Genomic DNA, 10566 nt, shown 5'->3' with positions numbered 1-10566 from the left:
GAAGAAGACTAAAAATTAAGTCAGCCCTGCAGTGATGAGCACCCATCCCAAGTGTATTTTGATGCTTTACAGTTAGGAAGCTGCTGAAGAATTTCACATACTGAATTCAGAACTGGATAGTCAATCTTCTTTATTACAGTTTAAGCAAAAAGAGTTGAAATCAACATAAATTATTTCAAAGTGAATAGCAGTGCAGTAGAGGATCACTTATGTTATTTATAAATATTTTTCCTTGTGTTAAAATTAGTGATTTTTAGATGGAAATTGTTAAGTCCAGCATTTCAAAAGTACATTTTTCTGAATAAGGCTAAAATGTATCCCAACTGTTTCAAACTGTACTTGTAGGAAAAGAGCTACTGCCTTATTGGAGATACTCAGATATTCCATTGTAGTTGCTGAATATTTTCTAATTTTATGCCTTTCTAAAGTCAGAAGGAGTGCTAAAGAATGACTGTTTTGTTAGAATGTAGAATTGCAGCACATAAAAATGTACTATTTCCTTATAATATTTGTGTATAAATAAGTTCTTATTATGCAAACGTAAAGCAAGATGACAGAAGTTTCACAGAGAAAGTAGGTAAGCACAGTTCACTATAAAGCTTATGTATTTGGGAATAATTTACATGAACCATAAGTACACAGGTGGCACCAAAGACCCATGACTGTTACTTTCCGTTCCCTGTTCTGAGTTGTCCAGGTGCGTTCACTGAAGGGTTGACATGGCTTTCTGCAGCAGCTGAACCATGATGGGATACACGGGTGCAAACTCCTTTCCCTCTCTTGTTCTTACTGATTGAACATAGGCTTCCAGGGCACCCCTAAATAAAAGAAAAAAGGAAATAGAAGTAGCTAAAGTAATTAAATAGCATACAGGTACTGTAAGCTCAGGATCTTCAACTGAAATGAATCAACTTCTTCCCTACTGCAGAGTTTTCCTCAGATGATCTTACATGTCTTGGTGGAGGGAAGTGGGCAAGAACCACCTTACAGAGCTCTACATATTTCATATTTGTTCCATGATCTTTTTCTCCCTGCTTGCGTGTTTTGAGGAGCGAACAAGTTAACATTTAAATAACCATCAGCAGCATGTTGCAGATGGCTTGAAATGACAGCTCTGACGCACAGACTCAGGCACATTGCTGTACTGGTAACCTTTAGAAAGGGAAAGAATAGACTCCAGCTGCCAGGAGTACAACTTGGGGAATGAAAACTGGGGCACTTGTAAGAGCTGAGATAACTTTAGGTGATTTCCTGGCTGAGTCTCACTGCTGTCCTTGGGGAACAGCTGCACCAACCCCCAAACTGTGTGTGTGTGTCTGTCTGTCTGTCTATCTTTGCTGTGTTTTTCTGGTACCTGATTGTAGGATGTGGCACACAGCACTAGGCATGATGAGCTGCACAGATACATCTCAAAGCTAATGGGGACAACTGCCATGATGTACCTGTCTGTACATAACTTCCTTTGCAGCACCAGCCTGCCCATCATCCAGTGGTTACAGTAACTAGTAGTAGTGTTGCATGACAGCTTACCTGTAGCATAGCTGTAGTTACAGCATATCTGTAAAACAAAGGCTTTGTAAATGCTGCTCTTCAGTTTTTCAATTAATAGTTTATTAATTAGGCCAGCTTTAATACAGCTTCTAATTTAATTGTGGGTTGTTGTTTTTTTTTTTCTGGGAAGCTACATAAGGACCTGGCAAACTCAGCAAACCAGAACAGGTGAGGGTAGGGAGACACTGGGTCATAATACACATTGTTGCCTGCCAGTAAAGCTACTGCTAAACCAGGAAGGGCTCTGAACTTCCAAAACAAAAACTAAAACCCACTGACATCAGAGTGCTGCTGGGAAGCTCTAGCAAAGGTCACTAACAAAGGGGACATGCTTCTGAGGCCAAAAGCCTGTACTTGGTTTGCTGGAGAGATGAGTCTGGGCTTTGCCCCACTCCATGAGTTGGTCCTAGGGCTGCATCTGCTCCTGCCAGCACTTCCATCCCCATCAAAGCCAGGTGCTGATCTGGGAGTCTCCCTGCCAGCAGGCAACAGGAGCCACCATCCAGCACAGCTCCTGATGGGCTCCAGTGGCCCAGCTGGACTCATGCTCCTTTTCTGAAACCCAGGGACCATTGTCTGAGACTGAGGTGGTACAAAAGGAGGATGTACTGGATTACTGGAGAGTTGAGAGGTTTCAGAAGAATAAAGTGACTGAGCAAAGAAATAGTCCCTCCTGTTGGTGGGAATGCACTTGAGAGCTCTTCAGTTTTTATAACAGTAAGTTACTGCTGAGGGTTTCACATCAGGTACCAACACACTCTGAATCCCTTGGCATTTTTTGCACATCAACAAACAGCAAAATAAAAATTATTCCCTGTACAGTCAGAAAGGCGGGGGGGGGAAAAACAAATGTTTATTTTATCTAGGCAAAACAAAGCTGACTTTTTGCACCTGGTCAGCTCCCTGAAAACTTTAAGCCTGCTCTTCCTGGTGGTCTCTGGGGAGCAGCGCAGCATCAAGAGGGAAAGAGGCAACTAGTAAATAGGTTGCTGCAGCCATAGGGTGCTTTGGGTGCAGCTCACCTCTCCCAGCAAAGGCCAGGATGGACTGCAGAGCGATGGAGCACATCCACAGGTAAGCTTTAAATGCCAAAATCTAGAGAGAAGTTGAGACTGGGACAGCAGTGCCCTTGGTCAGGGTGCTTTTTAGAGAAACTCGTCTCTCATGGCCATGAGGGGCAGAGCATGTGATGGGCAGACTGAGCAATAGGTGGGAGAGCCAGGCAGCAAAAGCGCAAGGATTCCATCAAGATGAAGGGAGATGCTTCACAAGGGTCAGATGTGTCACATTCCCACTCAGCTCTCAAGTGCCCTGGTCAGCAGTAATCGTTAAGCATATTAGATGTTAGTTAGCTTCTACAAAGAATAGTCCCTTGTATTAAAAAAGACAGTGGGAAAACTTGACAGTTTTCTTCCTGTAATTCATCCGTCTTGCTGAATCTCCTTCCACTCACCCATGTCCCTGTCTTTTCCTCTATATGCTCCCCAAAGTTTGTTGTGCCCAAATGGTTTTTAGAAGTCATCAAAAGCTGAAAATAGGAAAAAAAACCCACAAAAAACACCACCCATATTGACCTGCTTTACTTGGGAAGCTCTGACACCTCTTGGTGAAGTTATGGATTGGCGTCATTATCCAGATGGTAACACTGTTACCCCTTTCCAACTTTATCTCCTTGCTTTGAAAGAGCCCTTGAAAAAGATGACAGAGATAACCAGATCCCTTCAGATGAAAGGAAGAAGCTTTACCCTAAAAGCAACACCCAACACCACTCAGTGTCAGCCCTTGATAATCCTTAGCCAGACTGTTATTCCCATCAGCTCAACAAGAAGGAGTGAGATTTAGGGTACACTAAGTGCCAAAACTAGTATTAGAGTCCTGCTGACACACCTTCCAGCAGCTTTTTTCTTCCCTGCCTCGAAAGAATGATTTAACTGGCAAAGGCAACTCCATCAGTGGCAGCTGCTGTCCTCTTACAACTCAAAAAAAGAGCTAAAAGGAACTCTGCAAATTGTTTCATGGCCTCAGAACTGCCCAGACCCTTTTTCCAGCAGAGACCAACAGCCAACAGAAGCTGAACTACTTGCTCTTTTGCTGTGGCTTTGCTCACATTGTTTCAAAGAGACAAACTTCATCAATACGACCAACACAGCAGTATCTGAACTACTGCTCTTTTCCACTCAAAAGACAACTAATAGTTACTATGCCATCAATAAATGAATTATCAGGGTTTTTTTTCTAAAAAGGACATTGTAAAGCTTTACATTCAACAACGGAAATACAAGCTTTCTCAGCTCTCTAACGCTAAATCCATTCACTACTTTCCCACGTCCCATGTTTGCATCTCCAATAAAAGTGTTTAAATCCTCTAAAGCTGAACAGTAAAATGCAATTCATAATAACTTGGCCTGAAATGCCAGAACAAAAGCTTGGTTCTTCTCAGATAGTAAGAGTTATGCTAATAGCCAAATCCAGGACAAGGTCACGGTGAGCACCAACTTCTCACCAAATGTAACACTGATGCAAGCTCCCTTGACTTGTCAGCCTTCAACTTGAGAAGGTTGTTTTGCAAATGCCACCACTCCCTTTGGTGTGGATGTCACTGTAACCCTGGGGGGACAACTGACAGGAACTACAGTGCCAAGAGAATGAAAAAGACATGGAAAAACACCTACATCACCAAACAGTGGACATGGGCATCTCCAGAGCACAATTGGCCTGGAGAACTACCTACCCACCACAGCTGAGCAGCAGTGTAGATCCCATCTGGGCAGGTGGAAGAAAACAGCTGGAGGGGTTTCACACTGAGTGAGAGGATTAAAAACTTACCAGCTGCTAAAGCCTAGGAGCCAAGAGGCAGCTGCAGTCACCTGGAGCTCCGTACCCTGGTGACCATGGAACAGCTCACAAACATGGTCAGGCTCCAGCCAGCTCAGGAAACTCGCCTCTGTGTTGCTGCCGTGGTAGTGACGTAATGGTGACAGGAGAGGGAGCCTGTCCATCCCATTAGGAACAGCATTCCTGGTAATTAAAGGTCCAGCTAGTAAAATGGCAGGGAGAAAAGATCTCTGGAGTCCAGAGAGTAGTGGTGAGGTTGCTTCAGAATGTGAGGGAGAAGCGGGCTGGGAGAGGTTTCCCAAAGCACCAATGGTCACAAAGTAGATGTGATTCCAGAAGTAAACTTGGAATGGGAAAGTTGTTTCTCCAAGGACAGTTATGAAGTCTTAAGGGTGGGATTTCAGGATTGCGATGTACAGGAACACAGACAGTGCAGGAAGCTGCTTCCAGCAAAGCAAGATGGGTGGTGCTGCTGCTGCTGCACGGGGCAGGGCTCATCAGGCTGGCCCTCCTGGCTTTGGTGAAACCACCGCGCCGGCTGAGCCGGGCAACTGCAACAACACAAGCCACTGAAGCTGCCAAGATGCCTACATGACTGTACCTCATTTTGGGAGATAAAGGAGTTGAGTAGCAATTTTAACACTTGAAATGCAGGTTTTTCTGATGACATTTGTGTAAACTTTACCAGTCCTAGCTCAGACGAGTGTCTGCAAACTATGCTGGCAGTACAGGATTCAATTCAGACACCATTTTACTGTTACAATCTTGTCTTAAAGAAAAGGTAGCCTTGCTCCTGTAGAGGACACTGTACAAACACTAGTGCATGAGTAGTAATGGAAAAATAAACGGCACCATGGGTGAAAGCAGTATCACCAAGTCTCTCTATCATCTGTTGTCATATAAAAAGATGTAATTTATAGTTACATTGCTGATGTTTAAGAAGATGGAAGAAACCCTGCTTATGTAATATACAAAAACATATTCTTGAAGGGATTAGACTAAATAATGCCCTAAATTCAGTATCTTCCAGTCTAATAAAGGACATAAAACCTGTTCAGCAATCTGTTTCTATTTTAAAAGACAAGCTATGGTATACATTACAAATACTGTTTGTAAAAGAGTGCTATGGAAAGAGGGTTGGTGGGATGTTCTGCATATATTAATGCTTCATTAAAAATGCCATAAGTAGAAGAAGAAATAATCCAAGTTTAAGATGCCCTCCCACATAAGGAAAAGGATTCTAAAGCACTTATTAAATTACTTCACTTGCTTGAGCAAAAACATGAGCTTTCTTGAAAATCAGGACAAGCTGATTATGTAAGACCCAGATATTTCTTTTAAAAAATGTTATTTCAACCCATGAAGATTTCTATCTACAGTTAAAAGGGGAGGGGGGGGAAGTGTATGATTTGGGCTGTGGTTCTTGAAGGGATCTGAATGCATATAATTTAGAATTACTCTAATTAATTAGTTCATTTTATATGGAATTGTGAATACTAGCACTACCCTCCTGGGGTCTGACTCAGTCAAACGGAGCATGTTTTAATTGTTAATATTCAGAAGAGGAAGGGATCATCTTTCTGCAGTGGGGCAGTGCCCTGTGCACTCAGGTCCTGATCAATTAGCCAGGCAGCTGGAGGACAGCAGGGCTTCAGTACTTTGTTAAAGGTCTGTTTGCTCTGATAACTTCAGGGCAAAGAGGAGAATGGAAAATATGCTGTATAAGAGCACATCTGTCCGACACCAGATCTATTTAATCGAGTGCTATAAAAGTTACTGTAAAACTGAACAGTAAAATCTCCAACAAGTGTCATCTGTAGGAGAAGAGAGCAGCACGAGACATCCCCAGTTCACTCCAGATTGCATAATAGAGGGATGAAAGGGATGCTGTGCTGTCAGACTGAGGGGCACGGAGGGTTGTTACCAATGCCTGGGAGTGCCGGTAGGCGCGGGCGCTGCTGGCGGGGCTGGAGCGCGTGACCCGGCGGCTCTGGGGCTGCCAGCACAGCTGTCCTGCTGCTGCGCCCAGCCAGGTGGGACCTGCTGCACAGGTGGGGCTGTGCTGGTGGTCCCCAAGCCAGCACTCGTCCCTGCCTGTGGTAGTGTAGTGGTCAGAGCCACTCTCTGGCTCAGGACATCAGCTGGTTATGAAAACGAACCCTTCAGTGGGCCTGGCTTTCAGCTGCCCACTCCCAACAGGGGGGTTTACTCACACTCAGATGGTGAAGGTAAGAATTTGGACCTTGAGTGGATGAACTGTCCTTCAGGCTGGCTCAGATCCTGCCATGTCCAATAGGTTTCTTTTATGGAAGAAAAGCTGAGTTTTTAAACTTAACTGAAAAAGAACAAAGTGCCCTGGGGGTGTACAGCAGGTCCTTTCACCACAACCCCTGCCCCAGGAGGAGGCCTGCAGCAGGGTCCCCTCACTGTGGGGCACTGCCTGCCTGAGGGAGCTACCCTGGCCCAGCCCACGCTCCCGTCACCCAGCAGAGAAAATGGAGCTTTCAGGCCACAACACAACTGACCTATTTTTGGTACCTACTTCAGGATGAGATGAATCAGCCTCAGCAGCGCCTGTTTCTCTCTGTTGACTATAAAGAGAGTCTAGCTAATGTACCTCAAGGCAGGTAAATCCCTCCCTCCATGCTGAATACAGGCAGAAAGAAATGCACAAAAATGCTCAGAATGCTCCTAAGTCATAACACTAACACCATGTTGCATATGAAGCATTTAAGATCTACAGAGTGGAATAAGCACTGCAATTAGCTTTAATATGAAGCTGTAAGGATTCTGATAACACAAGTAAATTAATATCTAAGCAGCAGGTCCCTAGAGTAATTGCACAGTCATTACAAAGGGAGGTTGCAGAAAATTACCATTTGCAAGGTTGCAGCAAATGTAAAGATAATTTCCTAATGTAAGCCAGTGCAGGGATCTGAAGGCTCAAAACATCCAAGGTTCAACTGGCACAGCTGAACAGCTACAGGCAGAAAAACCCTGAAGAGAATGACTGATAAAAGACTCCAAACAAATGATAGAGATGCCTGTAGTGCAACTTAGGTTCATGTAAGACACATGAAGAGCAGGCTCAGAAATCTCCCAATAGAGTATTAAAGAAAATATGAGTGAAACATGGCCATCCTAGTGACTGATGCTTGCCTGCCTTACGCACCGATAACCAGCCTAGTGAGAAAGGACTGAGAGGTATGAGAGGAGGGCAGAAAGGTGAAGGCAACAGCATACAGCAATGACTACAGAGGTCACCAGGCCCGCAGGAGACCCATCCCTCCACTTGCTGTGCTCAAGCACTGGTCAGCCTGCCCTACTCTTTGCTCCCAGACATGAGGTGCTGCAGGAACTGCCAAGCAAACTCCTGAGGGCAGAGGGTGCTTGACAAGCCCAATGTGCTTAGCTCAATGGCTCAGCAGAACTGCACCAGCAGTGCCTGCAAGTGGTGGGCCTGGGGATGGGTGAAGAAGCAGACAAACAGGGACTAGCAGCCTTGCTGTGGCATACCAAGAGTAGGGAGGAGCTGCTGGAGTGCCAACAGAGGGCTTTGGGAAGGGCAGATCTTCAAAGCTGCCCTCTCCATGCCCTGGAAGGACAGATGTCTGAGTGATGTCCAAGCACTCTACAGTGCAAAGCAAAAGGACCACAGTCTCATTGTAAAATGCTCAAGTGATAACCTTGCCAACTGATAACCTTGCAGCTGCATATTCTTGAGATTTAAAAAGTTAAAATACTGTAACAGTGGTATCTCATGCAAAATGAATAAAGGATTCAATGAAAGGATTGAAATGAAAAGCTTAAGTATTCCAGCTACGCTACTTGCTCTAATGGATGAAACTCTCCCTGCCTAAAAGCCTTGTCCCAAGGTTTGTCCCATGGTCAGAGCAATTTATCAGTGTCTGAAAATGACCACCAGCAAGCCCATTAACTGAATCAGTCTGGATGAAATTTAACTGCAAACAAGGACAAAAATGTATTGCAATTTAAGGATGGCATTTTCAAATTTGTGTAAAAGGACTGAAGAGAACACAATCCCATCAGTTCTCAAATTATTTGAATTTTTGGCTTTTCCGAACATCTGAAATTCAGTATTGTCAGTTTTGCCAGTACTATCAGAACAGAAATTACAATTAAAAAATTCATAACTAAGTTACATATACAGCTGTATCAGCCTTCTACCTACTATCCATTCCCCTGTAATTTGGGGTGTCGTGGTTTAAGATTCATGAAAACCTAGTTTTGTAGCCAAACTAGACTAACAACATGCATAACTTTCAAAAAATACTTTTTTAATACACATATGAACTATGAACAAACTATGTCTCACAGTTTGCATTTGATATTTTGGAAATAAATCCTACTAACACCTACTGATGATCAACTAGTATTTCCTTAATTGGCCCAAGCACTACACTGGACTGTGTGGTGCTATCAGCTTCAAGAACTGTAAACATTTATAGCAGACTGCTCTAGGCTGCTTTCAAAGTGTGGACAGATAATGATTGATTTTCTCAAGCACAGTCACTGCTGGCTGGAAATTTAAAGTCAGCTTTTACGATTTCAGCAAAAGCTGGCAATGTCCACAAGAAGAAGTTCAAGGACAGAGTTGGCTCCCAAGTCAGATTGAGCCTGGTGCAGCTACATGTGACAACCTTTCCTGTGCCACTGGAGTGGCATAACAGAGGTCAGGACAGGACACCAAAGAGATGGCTGGAAGAGTTAGGGTGTTGGGAGCCAAACGATCATCTGAGCCTTGAATCCTGAGGATCCTCAGGCTGCTTCTGCCGTGTTCATCCAACACATCTGTTTTCTCTTAGCATACTTGAATCTGCTTGTTTTAAAAACAAGACTCTTCATAACTTTTCCTAACATTTTAAAATGCAAAATACTATTTAGCTACAAAGCCATCTACTCAAGGAAGATTTTAAAAATCTGAAGTAATTATCATGTCCTAAAGATCCTGGGCTGATTTCCTTAAGAGTAACACTGAAGGGGTGTAACAAGGGTCTTCCACTTTTGAACTCCTACCTACATTTTCATTGCTTAAGCTTCCAAAGCTTCTTTCCTGATACAGAAGACAGGATGGCTACAGCCTTGACTTTCCAACATTTGAGAGAGGCAGTTTTGCTAAACACAGTATTTATTTAAACAATCACTGTGCATGGTTTCCTTCTTTTGCAAGAGATTGTGTGATCCCTCCAAAGGCACTGGAGGGTTTGGGCACAGGGTGAGGGGAGGGAAGTGTGCAGTTTATGTATTCTCCCATTTTGCAACTCATCCCATGAGTGGAGGGAAGGTAATGGTATTTATGATACAGAATCACAGAGTCATCATGGTTGGAAAAGACCTCCAAGAGCACCGAGTCTGACCACCAACCCAAAGGCACCACACCCACTACAAGATGTCCTGAAGTGGCACGTCTACATCTTTTTTTAATACCTCTAGGGATGGTGACTCAACCATCTCCATCTCCTGTAGCACATATATTTACTTTTCAATACCAGTCCTGGTGTGTAGTTAAGTTACTGCTCTATTACCATAAATGCAGAGAAGAAAGAAGCATGACTTTTACCGTATGAGGGCAAGCCTGTCTTTTTCAGATGGATGATCATCGAGCCACTGGGAGTAGCGGGCAATGGACCACTCAGCCCTCTGAAACAGAGAAACACAAAACCCACCAATTACACACAAAGGTGAAAAAGGAAACACACACCCCCTGATTTCAGAATCAAAGATTTCATAAAGGGAGGCCACAGGAGGCTCTCTTAATACTGCAGTGATGCAGAATGAGTTAAGGAGTCAGGGACAGAAATAGCCCAATACATTATTTGGGAGCTGAGAGGTGATCTCCTATATCAGCTGTTTGTCCAGTTCTGACACTGGATGGAATCTAGATCTATTGCATCTTCCATAAGCAGGATCCAGGCAATTTGCAGTCTGGGATAAGACCAGAAATTTATTCTGAGGTGACAGAATAATAAAGAATTGAGAGTCCATTTAAAATCAGGTTATCATCCTCCTACTGTTAATTATTCAAAATGCAAAGTCAATGACCATAACACCTTTGCTACAATAACAACAAAAAAAGGCCAACAAATTATATAAACTATGAGTTTGAATATTTTTTAACTAAAAACTAGGGTGAACTACAATGTTAATTTCTTTTTAGGA

The 10566-nt window shown here is 43.5% G+C and overlaps 1 protein-coding gene across 2 annotated transcripts in view; it reads right to left on the bottom strand.

The window, feature by feature from the left end:
* Positions 1-113: 113 nt before the first annotated feature.
* COG5 (component of oligomeric golgi complex 5) overlaps positions 114-10566 on the bottom strand; it is a 177898-nt gene continuing 167445 nt past the window's right edge. For both annotated transcript variants that reach the window (XM_051636209.1, XM_051636212.1), the window contains exons 21-22: positions 9968-10047; positions 114-818 (exon numbers count right to left, since the gene is read on the bottom strand). In XM_051636209.1, coding sequence (XP_051492169.1) covers positions 704-818; positions 9968-10047 — 195 coding nt within the window. In that variant the 3' untranslated portion in view covers positions 114-703. The remainder of the gene's footprint in view (positions 819-9967; positions 10048-10566) is intronic.

Source organism: Apus apus, chromosome 1 (assembly GCF_020740795.1).
Source record: "Apus apus isolate bApuApu2 chromosome 1, bApuApu2.pri.cur, whole genome shotgun sequence".
Classification (NCBI taxonomy): domain Eukaryota; kingdom Metazoa; phylum Chordata; class Aves; order Apodiformes; family Apodidae; genus Apus; species Apus apus.
Note: the sequence above shows the minus strand (reverse complement) of the source record. Positions and strands in the feature narration are given on the sequence as shown.